Raw genomic sequence first — 17,500 nt, forward strand, 5'->3', positions numbered from 1 at the left:
CTGCCGTCTAAATAGATGATAATGATAGTGGTGATGTTGTGAGCTGTGCCCCATTTCCACATTACACAGATCTACATTAGTCACTCGTCATGGAGACTTGGCCATCGCATTTGGATCAAGGCTTCTTTATACTCACTGGATGAGGTAGAAAAACCATAAACGTGTATACACTCCACCAAACGTGGTAAGTCCAGCTGCTCTGGTACCCGCGCCTCCTAATGCAGTTCACATTTTCCTCTCTTTACAAGCCAACCCTTATATTCACACACACAGACACAGACACAGACACAGACACACACACACACACATACACAAACACACAGCAACCCTACCATTGAACATATCATTAAAAAAAGCAAAAGCACTCAGCTTTAACAAGCATCCAAACCAGAGCCATAAACAGAAAACACATTTCATACAGCTAAAGTATCCCTAAGTACGTGTACATCCATTAGCTTTTACAACTGAATAGAGGGATAAGAGTATAGAGGAGGTAGACTTGCAGGCATTGATTCAATCAGCTGTGGTGTTCCTAAACGCCTGAAACATGTGACAGCATCTATTCACCATTATGCTGAAGTAGCCATTAGTGATCAATACAACAGTGGTGACATTGGGTGACAGCCATCTTCATCGTAGAATCATCACTGTATGTGCAGACAATAGTCATAGTCATAGTTGGAGGTTGGAACGTAAGCCTACAGCAAGTACATAGTATACAGAGGAGCATCAGCTTAGTTTGGTAATTATCATATAGAGCTCATTTCATGTTGATTGAGAACATGTTATCATACAGTGTCTGGCATAGACATAGTGGGTAGAGTTGCAGTGGGAGGAAAGGGGTCAAATAAGCACACTGGAAACCAGTGTCTTTCAATCTGATTCCTGATTCCATCCTCATCATTAAACTACAAATCAGAGGGGGACGATGTTGTTCGGTTGCTGATGTTCATAGTCTAATGCATCGTGGTGGTTGTAGTTTTTCCCCGGCTAGGAACGTCTGATAGGCCTGGGCATCGGAGCGGGGGTGAGATACATCACACTAACTGAAAGTGCCGTGCGACGCCTTGTCTGTGTTGGAGATAAATAGTTGAATAAGCCGTCTCTCTCTCCCCCTCCCTCCCTCCCTCCCCCCCTCTCTCTTTGTTGGTGTGCCGGGTTAGTGGCCCTCTCTGGCAGCCCTTCCGTTGGGGATTTAAATGCCTGCATGGATGGGCAGTCTGATTTGTATTATCTAGAGAGAGACACAGAGAGAGAGAGAGAGAGAAAAATAATAAGTGTATTTGCAGGGGCCAGTAAGCTTCTTTCTGGTAAGGAGAGAGACAGGAAACGTGTACGATCCACCACCGCTGTCTCGTCTGCGCTCAGCTGGTTGGAGTAGCAGTAGAAGGGGTGCGTTCAGGACAATGAGCAGGTCAAGTGTCATCAGTTGTGCTGAAAAACTCAAAAATAGCAGCCATATTTCAAACACACCGCCTAGCGCCTCTGCCCCCGGCAGCACTGAAACAGTTTTTTACACCGTTAAAATAGAACCCCTAGTGTGTGTGTGTGTGTGTGTGTGTGTTATGCCTCACACCACTACTGACACACGCACAGGTTGTTACTCGCCTCTCTGTGGTTAAAAACCCAAATCTCCTACCTCTTATTCGCCTCTAATCTCTTTTTCCTCTCATCCTCTCTAGTCTTCCCGTGTTTGACTGCGGCTTTCCTGTCTGGGATCAAACAGTTGAGCCCTTACTTCAAAGCCTGGGTGGGGTGTGTGGGAGACACAGGTGAAAGCCCTTCAAAGGAGAATCCTGTCTGTCTGTGCCATAATGTATATATCACACACTCAATAGCAGAGACTGTGTGTGTGTGTGTGTGTGTGTGTGTGTGTGTGTGTGTGTGTGTGTGTGTGTGTGTGTGTGTGTGTGTGTGTGTGTGTACACATTTAAACGTGGAAGAACAAACCACTAATCTGCAGATCCTTGTAAACATTGTCTGGCTGGATACACATGAGAGAGGTGATGAGTTTAGGCATAAAGAATGATAAGAGAAAAGCTCTCCAATTGGTTGTGTATTATTTTGTTACTTTTCTACAATCACCCCTTTTCAGAGGACAGCTTTATGATCATCATTCATATATAATATACATAATACGCTAGTGAAATAAGCTGTCTTCCTTTTCAAATCCTCTCTTTCAGAAAATGCCCAAAATATATGTATATTGTCATGTTCAGCCTTAAGCTCCCTAACTGAAAGTGTATCATGTCCCTTCCCTGCTAACTTGTAACTTCTCTGTCATTTGTCCACAGTTAAAACTGTGATTTGATGACAGACGCAAGATTGAAGGGAAAATAGTACATCTTAAAATGAGTAGAATTAAGCTGACAAAAATACGTTTGTTTTCTATTTATTTCAAAATGTAGTCAAAAACCCAGAAGGCATTTACAACAGCAGAAGTCTTTCCTTTTTTTTGGTTTGTGGAAAGAATTAAAACATGTTTTATGTTCACAGACAGAGGGTAAAGAGTTCCTTAGACAAGAGAACAGCTAAGGCACAGCATACCCCTCAGAGAGAGAGAGAGAGAGAGAGAGAGAAATTAAGGTGAAGATAGAAAAAGAGTTAGCGGGGGAGAGGATAGAGAAGAGAAAGAGAAACAGACAGAGAGATAAAGAGAGAGACAAAGGGAAGAGAGAAAGAGAGAGAGAGAGAGAGAGAGAGAGAGAGAGAGAGGGAAGAGAGAGAGAGAGAGAGAGAGAGAGAGGGAGAGGGAGAGAGAGAGAGAGAGACAGAGGGAAAAGAGAGAGAGAGAGAGAGGCAGCAGGGGTTGACAGTCATTTGTGCAACAGTTGCTCAGCAAAAACATTCCAGCAGAGAGAACGACAACAACCCGGCCCCAAGATTCTCCCCAAGGCAAACGCTCGTTTATAAAGATCACAACGTCCAGACAACATCATCATCACAACGTCTTCCAAGGCTCTTTAAAAGTAGCTTGACTCATAGTATTAACACCCCTACTGTATCCAACACAAATACTTTATCCCTGTTAATTTTTGACACATCTTTTCTTAATTTAACGTTATAAACTGTACATCTGTTTTTTTTCTTTTTTAAAACATCTGTTACATTACAAAATATTTATTTACATTGTATCGTTCATACTAAAATAGCTATTGTACATAAAGACCTCTGTGGAATATCTTATTAAATAAGTTTAACTTAATTTCGGAGCAAAAAAATGTAAATAAAGATCTGAATGTGTTCCTTCCTATGGAGACAGAGAGGTTTCTTGAGGTTATCCTTTTCAAGCCTGGTGATTGGGTATTGGGTTCCTTCTCAGTTTGTTTCATATTGTACCAGCAATGGAATTCCACGTTTTTTTCTCTTCCTCTTTTTGAAAACCTGTAACATTGCTGAATGACCAATAAACAATAACGAAAAACTATGTGCTAGCATCATGAGCTATTTTGTTCCACTTTCTGCCATATAATGTACAAGCTAAACATCTCCCTCAATCCTAAACATTTACATGGCACCAATGAGGTCTGTTTGCAATTGTTGGTTCAGATTTCTAAAGATAAAATCTAAAAGTTACACTGACCGCTCATTTCCAAAGTATTTTGACAACATTAAAATGAAGTGTTGGTCATAAGTCCAATGGGTTGTGTGATGACGGAAATTATTCTTTCACAAGATTTTTTTCAATAGAGAGGACATTGCGCTTTTTATAGCCCAGAAATACCATACATACACCCCAAACACAAGTGCTATAGAAAACACAAAACAGCAATATCCCAAGCCTTACAGCCATGGGATTAACCAGGGTTGAGATCAATTCAGGTCAATTCAAGTGAAAATAAATTCTAATTCAAGAATTGAAGAAATTACATTCATTTTCAGTGATCTTTCAAATCCTTGAAAATAAACATAATTTATTAAATTCTTGGAATTAGAATTTCAATTAACTAACTAAATTGAAGGAATTTAGATAATACTTGATCCCCACCTTGGTACAAAGACTATAACATATGTTTATCTCTCCCTACTGGTCCAGACTCTGATGTAAGTTATTAACAGTAAAGAGACTGACTGCATAGCAGACTGCACACTCATTCTGGGAGCAGCACTGAGCAACAACAAGTAGCATGAGAATCACAGGGTACATCTCAATAGTCTAAAGTGCTTTCCTCTCCTCATGTCCTTTCCTTCATCAACATTAAGTGACGGGTGTAAGTAAGCTCTCCGTACACATCCACCATGTCTTTCACCTGTCTTGTATTTTCAGATTTTCAGATTTCAGATGACGCATAATAGACAAGGGGAGGAAGCTGCTTTAGACTATTGAGATGCCCCCTTAATTGATAAAACGTGTATGAAGTCATAACTGGGATTGAAGGCCTTTGGAAATAAAGGCAGAGTTTTTACGAAAATGTTTTTCGGCCAGCTGCAAAAAAAACAGCATACTGTATCAATATTAGTCATCGACTAAAAGAAATTCTATTTCATGTCTATAAACGTTTGAATAAATAGCTGACTTTGAACTGAACACTCACACATACATAGATTCCTCTGGTAAAACGTAGAAAGTTAGATAAAAAAGAAAGGAAAAAGGTGAATAAAATCCCTTTTGGGTTCCAGCACAGCTGACGTCTCTTGCTTACATGCGCGCACACGCACACACACACACACACACACACACGCACACACACACACATACACATACACACACACACACACACACACACACACACACACACACACACTTCAAGTCTCAGGCTGTCTGCTGGATCCAGACATGGCACAGAAAAGAGAGACGCACACACACTGAGACTAATCTCTTCAAACACAAACACGCACGGATGCACATATATACACACACGCGCACCCACACACACATACACTCAAAGAGCAATGGAACATACTGTTTTGAGAATCACACACAAACACACACAGACAGACACACACACACACACACACACACACACACACACACACACACACACACACACACACACACACACACACCAAGAGAGACATCTCTCATACGGTTTCGGTCTAGATGAGCTCGGCAGGGGGCTCAGAGGAGAATAAATTAAAGCCGGAGACGCTCTTTCCCTCCTCTGAGATATCCCGCTGTTTCTCATCCTCTCATCCTCTCTTCTTTAACCCCCTCTTTCTTTTCAGAGAGCTGCATATCCTTCCTAGACCCTCTTTCCCACACATCCAAAAACTATTAAATAAATAAATAACAAACAAACTATAGCATCCTCCTCAGTTCGTCCTCCAGGCCAGTGGGTGGCGCTACCTAATGCGTCCGTTGGCCCAGGGTTGAGCTAGCTCCGACTTGGGGTCGGGACTGAGTGAGCTCCAGCCCGTCTCCCTGCACCTCTGCATGACAGGGCAGGCGCTGGGACCCTGGGCGCACACGTCGGCCGCCGACCACACCCCCTCCAGGAGGCGGTCCACCCAGCGGCGTAGCCCCACCCCCGTCAGCGAGGCGTTGAGCTCGGCCTCCTCCACCTGGCCCAGGTGCACGGGGATGTTGAGGATGGGGTTGAGGCCGTGGAAACTCTGCTCCATGTAGGAATTACTGGCCGGCCCCTTGTGGAAGCGGAGGGTTTCGTCTGGAGAGAAGGAGGGTGGGGGGGGAGATGAGGATAGGAGGTAGAGAATAGAGGGGGATAGGGAATGAGGAAGCGATAAAGGCAGGAAAGTGAGAGAGAGGAGAGAGAGTGACAAAAGAGAGGGGGTGAGAAATGGAGGGAGAGAAGGCGAGAGAAAAGAAGAATTTATCAAATTCAAGCAATCATCCTGATTGACTCAGGTGCAGGTAAAAAAAAAAATGAAATTGTATTTTCAACACTTTTTATTCATGAACTGTATTGGTGTCATGACTAGCCAAGGAAAAAACTGCAGGCCAGGGATGAAAAGGGCCCAGAGTTTTTTTTCTGGCCTAGATATTCACGTGGTCAGGAAAAACTCCTGGCCTGGCTATGTTTGACTGATATCTAAAGTGTTTGTCACTTGGGTTCATCGTGGGTTTATGGGCTCTTCCTTTCTTGCACATTGTTTGAGCTTGGTACTGTCTTTTGTGCTTCTTTATATCTGTGCAAATGAATCCATCTCAATAATGTATAATGTATAGTCTCCCCTGGGATTGTCTGTGATTGACAGCTCTACGTAATGTGGACGTCAGTGGGTCCTGGTTTTATCATAAAGGTGCCAGTCATGGAAGTAAAGATGAGAATTCCACTGGCTTCCTCACACCTACTGTCTAACACACACGCACACACACACACACACACACACACACACACACACACACACATTCACACTGTATGTGCACGCATGCACACACACACACACACACATTTCAAGCACCTCTCCATCCTCCCCTCCTCCCTACCCTCTCTCCTCAGATGTCTATCCCTCTCTCCATCCTACTCCCAACCTCCCACCCTCTACACTGTGTGTTTTCTGTCCCTCTCCAGGCCAACCTGACCCCCTTTCCTCTCCTCTACTCCCCTTTCCTCTCCATCCAGACCATTCCACCTCCAGCCACCCACCCTTCCAGCGCAGGGGTGACATCAGCTCTTTATATGTGTGTGTGTGTGTGTGTGTGTGTGTGTGTGTGTGTGTGTGTGTCCTCCAACTCCACCAACACTGCATAAACCCAGTCCATAAACGTTTATCATGTACTGTAGAGAGCCCCGCTTACAAAACAGCCAACTCAGATCTCTCTCTCTCTCCCTCTCTCACTCCCCCCCTCTCTCTCTCACACACACACACACACACACACACACACACACACACACACACACACACACACACACACACACACACACACACACACACACACACAGACACACAGACACACACACACACACACACACACACAGACACACTCCTGACTTTGACTGCCATTCTGTGTACATCCAGAACCAGACTACAGCCAAAGCCACATACTCTGTAGTGATTAGATAAGATTTGAGTCATAGACCAGTGACCTCGTCTGTGATAGGTTGTTTATGAAGTGATCCACCAATTGGGTTTGAGGAGGTGAAACATTACAGGGTTATTTCCCCGGAGGAGGTTTATTCAGATAGAGGTGACCTGGTGTGTGTGTGTGTGTGTGTGTGTGTGTGTGTGTGTGTGTGTGTGTGTGTGTGTGTGTGTGTGTGTGTGTGTGATATAATGACGTGACTGTGTGCTACGTCTATAGATAGCTCTGGTGTCGACAGCAGAGGCAAAGAGAGCCTTTGAGCACTTGTATGTCTGTGAGTGTCTGTGAATGTCTGTGTGTGTGTGTGTGTGTGTGTGTGTGTGTGTGTGTGTGTGTGTGTGTGTGTGTGTGTGTGTCTGTGCTCACCTTGTTGTATAGGCTGCTGATTATGGTATTCCAGTGGCGTTATGATGAAGCTGGTCTGTGCCAGGGGGTTCCAGTGGTGCAGCACACGCACGGTCCACATCCCCGGTCTTAAGGGCAAGTTGAGCGGCGGCCGGTAGTGTGTGTACTCCGCCCCCCCGTCCACCAGGATGTCGTAGGTGGCGGCGATGACGTTGGTGGGGTCGATCCATACCACGGTGATTGTGATGTTCTGACCCCTCCCCCAACGCTGCATCCCCACAGGTTCGTCCAGAGGACCAATCATATTGCCGAAGTTACGGAAGATGCGCTCCTTGGCGTCCCAGTCCGTCCCGATCTGAGAGAAGAAGAAGAAGAAGAAGAAAGAGAGGTGGAGAGAAGAGAAGAGAGAGAGAGAGAAAGAGGGGGAGAAAGAGGGAGAGAAAGAGTGTTGTTTTGGCTGTATGACTGATTTCCATATTAGCGTATTGAAATGTTATTGGTGCATTTAAAGCAGCACTCCTCAATCTGTGTTTCGAGGCCCTTAAATCTTATAAAGATGGGTCTTGATAAATACGTCCCACTGGATTATATGAACATTGTGGTTACCTTCAAAAACCATCATTGGTTTTGGGGGCAGTAACAACAGAAACACCACAGGGATCAGATAATTCCAATAACTGGCAATTACACTGACCAAGACCCACCTCTAAGTTTACAAACAAACGTGTTTATGGCTCTCTGTGGGTGAAATCCAACATTATTCTACCCACAGGAGGAGTTTGAGAGAGGGATGGACCGGGAGAGGAGAGCAAGCCTTTACATGCAGGCCTCTTGTATCAGTGTTAGGATGTAGCTTGTTGAATTGGGTGGCTGGGCTGCATGTGCGTACGTGTGTGTGTGTGCGTGCGTGCGTGTGTGCGTGCGTGTAGCCTCACCTCAGCGAACTGCAGCCTGTTGAGGGTGTTAGGGGGCTGGGCCATGGCAAAGTGGTCCCGTGGTGTGACCCAGGTCTCCAGAGTCTCCAGCTGGCTGGTTGCTAGGTTAGTGGCGTGGTGACGCACCAGGTACCCCTGGAACTGGTCAGCCAGGAAGTACAGGTGTACCGCCACAGGGTGGCCCATGGAGACATACCTGGGAGATCCCAACACACACACACACACACACACACACACACACACACACACACACACACACACACACACACACACACACACACACACACACACACACACACACAAAATACCATCAGATATACAGTATAAGAATATAACGCTTTACAGTCAGAAATGAATCTGGTATAGTCTAAGTCAGACAGACCAGGGTAATATTCACCTCTACCAACACAGACACAGACACAGACACAGACACAGACACAGACACAGACACACACACACACACACACACACACACACACACACACACACCTCAGCCCTTGCCTGGCTGAAGTCACAGGGACTTGAGAGACACAGAAAGCTCTCTCTTTCTCCTCTCACTCCCACCCCAGTGCGCAAACACACACACACACACACTATCCCACCCGCCACCGTCTCCCCAAACCACCTCTAAAATACACAACTTAACAACAAGTGCCTCCTTGTGCCTTGACTCAACACCCCACCCATAACCAACAGCTGGAAAAAGACAGCCACAGGACTGAGGACTGATTGTGCCTAAATGCACTACCTAGATATATCATTTAGACTTTTCGCAAACATACACTTGAACACAAAAACACACAAACAGAATCCCACACACACAGAAACACACCGAACGAAAATCCTTCTAAATGACCAGACGACAGGATGACTGACCTGCAGCTGTTGTCATCTGGGTGACCTTGCAGCGAAGCCGCGGCGCGTGATAGGCCCATGCGGGTGAAAGCGTGATAGTGTGTGAGCTTGGCGTCCGATAGGCTGGCCACGCCGTCGGCCTCGTCGTAGACATTCTCCCAGTATGCCTGGAGACCCGGGGTCCCGTGGGGGAACGGTCCAAACAGGAACGAGTCCAGCTGGGTCACAATCTCCTGGTTGACGCTGGCCTCAAACTTACGGGCGAAGAAGGTGGGCCGGGAGGTTTGCTGTGAAGGGAGAGAGAGAGAGAGAGAGAGAGATTTAGACCAGGTAACACTAGTGAGTTTGATAGAATCTAAAGGAAAAGGGCTAAGGCTCAACAAAAAGCACAGACTACTAATTAGTGGACATTTTGTAGCAACTAATCTAAGTAGATTGACTAGGCCTATATGTGTGGGAGAATTTCTGCCACACACACACACACACAGCACCAGAACGCATGACTTCAGTCATCTCACACACACACGCCAGTCCTCGTAATCTGGAGTCTAGCTACGCCAGTTACCATGACAACCAACAGAACAGATCCCTCGGCAACAGTGGGAACACCAGCCAGCCTGTCAAGGTGCCAGAATATCAAAGAGAGGGAGAAAAGAGGCTCCTCCATTCCAGAAATAGCTCCCTAACGACTGGAAAACCCCAAAATAGACGTTTCACAAACGTCCTGGGGAGAGCAAAACATCTGTAAAACAATCACCAACCACGGTGGAGAGCGAGGATCCGTTAAGCCAGCGAGACACACAGAGAGAGAGAGAGAGAGAGAGAGAGAGAGCGAGCGAGCGAGAAAGAGAGAGATGGAGAAAGAGACGGGAGATAGAGAGGGATGGAAACAGGGGCTATGAAAAGAGAGAGAGAGAAACAACTTAGTAGAAGGTGAGAGAAATAGATGGAAGAGGAGGGACAGGGATGGCCAGTGCTGTACCAGGTTATGGCTCAGACAAGCACGCTACATCTCTTTCATATTCTACATCGGACACGTAAGAGCACTTGTGGTGTATGCATGAGTGTGAGTGTGAGTGTGTGAGTGTGTGTGTGTGTGTGTGTGTGTGTGTGTGTGTGTGTGTGTGTGTGTGTGTGTGTGTGTGTGTGTGTGTGTGTGTGTGTGTGTGTGTGTGTGTGTGTGCTCATCCCCGGTGTTCATCTGATGTGGGCTATGGTTGGGTACTGATAGGCGCAGGTTGATGATGTCACCACTAGGGCGTATCACCACAGGGTTCAGCGGTTAAAGAAGGTCTCGTACTTAGAAACCACCCGGACATTATTGTAATGACAACTCTCAAAACCACACGTATGTGTGTGTGTGTGTGTGTGTGTGTGTGTGTGTGTGTGTGTGTGTGTGTGTGTGTGTGTGTGTGTGTGTGTGTGTGTGTTATCCTTCGCTCAGGGTTATAGGAGGCCTCACCACCCAGGAAACCCCAACGTAATGACAACCCTAAACCCCATCAGTTACAAGGCTCTAAAAATACCACCACTCACATTCTCTCCATAACAGCTGAGTTTAGATAAGTTCTCCCTAGAAAAGTCCGAACTGTAATCACCATGAGCATACCACCAAAACTGGTCCAGGGTCTGTCGTTTAAAGCATAAAGGTATAAAGTAACCACAGGCTTTAAGTACAGGCATGAGCGCTAATTTGCGAATGCTAAGCTATTCTGGTCTCTAGCTGTGGCGTAGAGAGGGAGTTAGCCAGCTCGTGCTGTTGCTATTCTTGTCCATATAGTTAACCAGCTAGGGATGTCACTATTCTGGTTCAACGAAGTGGCACAGGGGGGGGGGGATTTAGCCAGATAGCGCTGTCACTATGTGATGGGCTGGGTCAGTATAAATGATGAGGTTGGGGATATACAGTGACACTTTAGGCCAGCGAGTACGAGTCATTGGCACAGTGAGGGATGTGACTGTAAGGGGTGGCGGTAGCTTCGAGGTTAGAGGCAGGCCAGTAACTGGAAGGTTGCCAGTTCCAATCCCAGGGTCATATCTGGCAGGGTGTGAGCTGGCTATCGGACGGTTCCTTGCCGTGACTTTGGTGCCAACCGCCGTTGCCGTGCCGCCGAGCAAGGTATTTAACCCCTCCCCCATTGCTCCAGGAGCGCCGCACCCGGGAATGTATGCAAAAAGACACATTTCCATTACCTCTTTTTTTTGTTTAAGCCGGCTAGCGCTGTTGCTATGTCTGGTCCATCCAACCGTGGTACAGAGACAGAGTTAGCCAGTTAGCGCTGTCACTACGTGATGGGCTGGGTCAGGGGAAAATGATGAGGTCGGGGAAATACAGTGGCACTTTGGGAGCCATTTTGGGCCGTTCCTCTTTAAGATCAGGAGAGCCCATTTACAGCTATGAGTCACTGGAGAGGGCCTGACCACATGGGGACCTACAGTAAGGACGCGGCCAGCAGGCCAATGATGAAGAGAGAGAAAAAGAGGGAAAGAGAGAAAAGAGAAAGAGTGAAAAGGAGAGAGAGAGAGAGAGACAGAGAGAGAGACAGAAAGAGAGAGATGATAATGTAAAAAAAAAGGTAGAAAGCTAGAGGAGACAGATAGACAGACAGATAGATATATAAATGAAGAGTAAGCACTGGTACTAAGGAGGTTTTTTTTTCTCACCTGGAAGCGAGGCAGATCGGGGGCTTTGAAGTCGTTGGGGGAGCAGCCACACCAGTCTACGATGTGTTTGTACTGGCACTTACAGCCCAGCTTACGGTTCCAGTTGGTGATGCGCAGGTTGTTGTCCACCATGCTCTCACAGTGGGCGCTGTTCTCCAGCACCGTGTGGAAGAATGACTGAGAGAGAGAGAAAGAGTGAGAGAGAGAGAGAGAGAGAGAGAGAGAGAGGGCGAGGTTGTGCGTTATAGTGTGTTGATGCAGTGTGTTTTTATGCTTCGTAATGATTTTGTCTGCACGTGTTTGTGTGTGTGTGTGTGTGTGTGTGTGTGTGTGTGTGTGTGTGTGTGTGTGTGTGTGTACCTCAGCGGGCAGCAGTGTGTATGTGTAGAATTTCTTCATGTTGGTGACTAAGTCGTCCTGGGAATTGATGACATAATCCACAAACATGCGGTTAAGTAGGAACCAATCAGAGCCACCGTCCACTGCGATGCCTTCAGGGATCTTACGATCGCCCAGACGCCACATGTGGGTGTCACACTCGTAGAACAGCCGGTCTAGACCCTGCTTACGAATGAACCTGGAGAGAACACACACACACACATAATATAACACACAGGATAACACACACACACACACACACACACACACACACACACACACACACACACCTGATTTAGGAAAGGAAAGTGACAATAAGAGAAAAATATTGGAGCAAGAGGGAATGGAAAATAAAGACAAAGAGAGGGAAGGAATGAGAGAGAGAGAATGAGAGTGAGTCTGTGAGAAAGGAGGGTAAATGTCATCTCTTACCGCGCGTTGTCTCTGCCATGGGACTTGATGAAGTTCATGTCCCGGTACTTGGACAGGAAGCCAACCAGCTGCTCATTGGTCCTGAGGGAATGAGAGAGCTGTCAGTCAAAGCCCTCTGCTATCGCACACCCAATCAACACATAGCACAGACCTAACAAAGCAATTGAGCTGTGAGTTATCCTGTCACACACTAGATGTAAGAAGCAACTAGATGGAGGGAAAAGCAAAACGATGTAGTCATAGCCTAGTCCTGATCCAGCATTTGGGAAAACTAAATCTGTACACACACACACACACACACACACACATACCCACACACACACCCACACACACACACACACACACACACACACACACACACACACACACACACACACACACACACACACACACACACACACACACACACACACACACACACACACACACACGGTTCCCAAACACTACTTCCATTTCAGAAGCACTGAGAAGCATTTGATTCCCAAACCCTCAAAGTAATTACACTTCGCTAATACCTCTTTAATTAGCTTAGCATTACCACTTCCATTAGCTTAGCGAAACTTATCTGGGCTAGCACACAATGCTTACATGCAAGACGCTCAGACAGGCAATTTGGATCAGTTTAATGACAAATCCTGCTAGGCGCTCGCTAATCTCAGCATTAGGTAGGTACTGTATTTGCAAGTCTGAGACAAATGAGAGAAAGAGAAAGTGATGGAGAGAATTTTATGAGATTCCTTCACCACAATCTATCACCTGTTTATTGGTGTAAAGCTGGAGCTTAGCTAGTGTGAGATTTAGGAGCACATTGGAAATGCTTCATTGTTGTTTATTCATGCTATACAGTGTTTTTGTGTGTACATGTGCATGTGTATGTGTGTGTGTGTGTGTGTGCGTGCATGCGTGTGTGTGTGTGTGTGTGTGTGTGTGTTATCCTGTATCTTATCCAGGGTGTCCACAGAGCCAGAGAACCTTCACTCTCAGCTGCTAAACGGTGAGCATCTTACTAGCACAAAGTGGAAGTCCCTGGCACTCACTCTTTTGGCCTGAGAGCTGGGGAGCTGGAGCCACGGTGCTAGCCTAGCGCTGCGCTAATGAATGGACAGGGCACCGCTAGGGAGAGGATGAGAGAGTGCGAGCGCTCCTCCATCAGTGCTCTGTCATTACAGCCTCACTGTTTAGGTGTTCACTCTGTTTCTATTACGGGAGAGAACAGAGTAACTTGAGAGGAAAGCGATGTCTGAAAGTGCTGCTCTGAAAGAAAAATTGCCAAAGTAAAACAAATTGCTGGATGCTGCTTGAGTTATTGATCGCGTTTGGAAAAGGCAGGTGAATGAACTGCTCAGTGTAGCACAGTAACTAGCTCCACACACAATAGATTGTGGCAACAAATTGTCTCTAAACTGTTTGTGTGACAGTGGAAGGAGAAGCAAGAGCAGGGATAATAGGGTCAAAGGGGCGGATAGTAGGGTCAAATCAGTCTCTAATCAGTAAAAAAAGCTACACATTCAGCTGCGCAATTATCAACTTTATAGACTCAGAATCCAATTGAAATCAATGAGTTTGTGGTCTATTAGCCATGTAACGCCATCCATTAGAACCTTAACAAACACTATAAAAGCCCCAGGGTAGAGCGAGGGATGTGGCCAACTGGCCATTGATCAAGACCACTGTTTAACCAATCAATGATGTTTGTTGGGTCTCAGCTTTAATTCAGCCGAGCAAAGCTACTGTAAGGCCAGAATTAAATTGTTGCTGATTGTTTTTTGAAGAACACCTAAAGTAAACAATCCATATATGCATCTACTGTGGTTGAGATTAAAACAAATAAAACGTCTATACCATCATTTTTGCACCTGCAGTACTTGTTTGGGACCGTCTGCAATGTTTTGCCTGAACAGGCCTTGATCTAGATCTCCCCTATTCTTACCTCCGATGAGCTAACCTCCTCCTGGTCTCTCCTCTGTTTGGCTAATTCTCTCCCTGGCCCCTCACCTGATAGGGTAGTCGGCAGCGCTGAGGTTGATGAAGAAGTCCCATCGCCAATCGGCCATTTTGAGAAGGTCCTCCATGCTACGGAGATACATGCTCAGCAGGCTGGCCCCGCCCCAGATGGTGGCCATCCGCCAGGGAGTCACCCGCACGTTGGGGTACTGACCCGCTAGCGCCATCACCTGTCTGTGGAGGTAGTTGGAGCGCTGTGGGGGAGGGAGGGTTCGGGGAGAGGAGGAGAGACAGGTGATAGGAGGAGAAGAGAGGAGTTGGGGAGTTAGAGATGGGGTCTTCTCTCATCTAATGCTGACCTAGTTATTTTCAAACAAATAAACAAACAAACAAACATACATAGGTCTGTAGGTGTCTTTCCTGGTCTACATGATGTGGTAGATGGTGGTCTGTAGTGGTCTTGAGGTTTACAGTGCTCTATAATTGTTTACAGTGGTCTACATAGATACTGTAGTAGTGTGTTGTGGTGGTCTAGTGGTTACCTGGTCTACATGTATATAGTAGTAGTTTGCGGTGTGGTAGATAGCCTTGAAGAGCCTGTGGAACTGTCTTGAAGCACGACCGTGGACCACAAGCACAAAAGCGATCCGGACAGGCACCGCTGGGGCATCCTCAGGGGGGTCCTCATCCCACTGCACGTTCACATTGGCCTTTCCTGGACACAGAGAGACAGGGTTAATATACTGCTGGACTCAATCAAGCATCTTGAAAGGTACAAGGCCAAAGTGCACTAGTATTCCTCAGATTCATCTCTAGCCAAGCACCAGTGCAATTGTAACTCATAAATGGGACCTACTATCTGAAAAACCTGAACACATAACCACAGGCCTATCCACCACAGCATCAGCTGTTCTACAGAGAAACCCCCGTTACAGCACGATGGCAGCGTTTGAAAGACTACATCTCCCTCCATCTCCTCTTTTATCGAGACATTGACTGATCACACACTACTACCCAGAGAGTCTGGCTACCACACCTCACACACTCTCCTTCTCTGCCATTTGTGGTTGGTCTAAATGTGCTCTGTTTATAAATACCCCTAAGTTCGGACTAGGCTTCCCTGTCATGGTATTCTCTCTGGCTAAGTCTAAAGACGGTCGAAGCAAGGTCTGATGGGAAATGGCGTGGCCTCAAGCAGGCAATGGGGTGAAATTACAGTGGGGCATGCTGGGATAGGCACTGGAGGAGTAATGACTGTAATCAGGGACCTGAGAGAGGAGTGTTACCGTGCCGACAGTGGCAGTGAGACAAAGCCTCCCTAGACATGCACATGCACACGCACACGCACACACAACAGCAAGCATGTGCACATGTACTCACGCTCTCACTTACATACAAACACAAACATCCACACAGACCTTCCCTCCTCATTCCAACCAATCCATGTCCTTTCCTCAGTGTAAATTACCCTTTAATTTTAACAGTGAACAGTAATGTCAACTTAACTTAGACTGTTTCAATTACAATCCCTAGCTTTCTTAAATCATATTCCAACACAAATCATTTCTCCACTGCTTTAATCCAAACCCTGCATCAGCTATTCTATAGATATACCCATTTTACAAGTGCATCATCAAAGTAACTTTTAATCATATACATTAAAAACCCTTGACTTTCTGGGCGGTTCACAGCGTTCGGCTACTACTTTGGTATTAGTCAGCATTCGTAAATATAATTCCACAAGTTCTCTTCTAATTAGTGTATAATTACCCCGAGTCTATTTGAGTAACATCCTTATGGTGACTTGGTCAGCTACATATATTCATGCTGAATGGACTGGAATGTTCCCTAAATAGAGCAGGCACTGGCAGGGCTGCCTAAATGGGGTCTCCTCACTCCTTTTGCACATGCTCAGCTTAAACAGAAATCTATTTCTCATCCGGAACCTTCGTAGCTTCCAGACTTCTGTCTCCGTGGCAAAGTCTTTCTTCCTCTCCATTTCCCTCCCTCCATCCATCCATCCTCTTTCCATCTGTCATTCATTCACTCTTACCCTTTTTATGAATTCACTAGTTCAATAAACCCTGTCCTCTTATCTCCTCTTCCTTCCTTCCTCACAGAAAAAACACAGTAGTCTAAACAAACATCTGGGAACATCTGTGACTGTAAAGGGTAAGGAACTCTGACGTTACCTCGCTCTCCAACCAAGGTGCATGAATTGAGGAGCAAATGGAGTGAAGAGGAAATTCAGCAACTCTTGGAGGACAATGGACCTTGATAAAAAAATTTTAAAAAAATCTTTAACTTCCATTGTCCTCTAAGAGTTGCTGAATTGGTTGCTCAAATCTGTTACAGTCACATACAATATCCTTTCAGGTCGTAGTTTGCCTCAAACAGGGTAAGGGGGAGAGGACAAACTCAACACAGTTAGGAGCACTATCACACTCACCCTCTATGGGGCAGTAGCGAGGGACCTTCTGGGGCATTAGCGTCTTCTCCTTGTGTCTGCAGTAAACCTCAGCTATCTGCTGCCGACACTCCCTGGTCTTGGCTCTGGATAGAGCTGAAATAGCCTCCTTCCCACTGATCTCACACTTGGGCTGTTCCTTCCGCAGCTCTAAAACAGGAAGTACCGGGACTGACTTCCTAGTATGTTGGTGACGGTGATTCGTGTTCAACGTTTGTACAGGGGCGGGGTTAGTTGGGATTTGTGGATGGGGTTTGTTAATATTGGTGTGGTTATGGCTCACTCCTCTGGCCTCATTGGAAGGGTACTGGAGGACCTCGTTGGAGGGTTTTCCCAGGATGCCTTGTGCCTGGGCCTTGTCGAGTTTGTGTTTCCCGTTGCTTGCTGCCCGCTGGCGTGGCGATTGTGCACGTGCCCCCAGGTTGCTGTTGCTGTCGATGGTGTCAAAGTCTTTCGGCACAGAGTTCTCGTTGTTGTTGCTGTCCGGGTTGACTT

General features: G+C 46.3%; 1 protein-coding gene across 1 annotated transcript in view; it reads right to left on the reverse strand.

The window, feature by feature from the left end:
- Positions 1-5,283: 5,283 nt before the first annotated feature.
- LOC310810210 (xylosyltransferase 1-like) overlaps positions 5,284-17,500 on the reverse strand; it is a gene marked incomplete at both ends in the record, with an annotated part of 25,908 nt that continues 13,691 nt past the window's right edge. Inside the window, 10 exons of the mRNA XM_083677891.1 lie at positions 5,284-5,606; positions 7,352-7,685; positions 8,266-8,461; positions 9,142-9,407; positions 11,785-11,961; positions 12,145-12,361; positions 12,595-12,675; positions 14,590-14,792; positions 15,081-15,253; positions 16,988-17,500. The exon at positions 16,988-17,500 is cut by the window's right edge and continues 31 nt beyond it. Of these exons, the coding sequence (XP_083534017.1) occupies positions 5,284-5,606; positions 7,352-7,685; positions 8,266-8,461; positions 9,142-9,407; positions 11,785-11,961; positions 12,145-12,361; positions 12,595-12,675; positions 14,590-14,792; positions 15,081-15,253; positions 16,988-17,500 (2,483 nt within the window). The remainder of the gene's footprint in view (positions 5,607-7,351; positions 7,686-8,265; positions 8,462-9,141; positions 9,408-11,784; positions 11,962-12,144; positions 12,362-12,594; positions 12,676-14,589; positions 14,793-15,080; positions 15,254-16,987) is intronic.

This window comes from Argentina silus (assembly GCF_951799395.1).
Source record: "Argentina silus genome assembly, chromosome: 9".
In the NCBI taxonomy this organism is placed as follows: domain Eukaryota; kingdom Metazoa; phylum Chordata; class Actinopteri; order Argentiniformes; family Argentinidae; genus Argentina; species Argentina silus.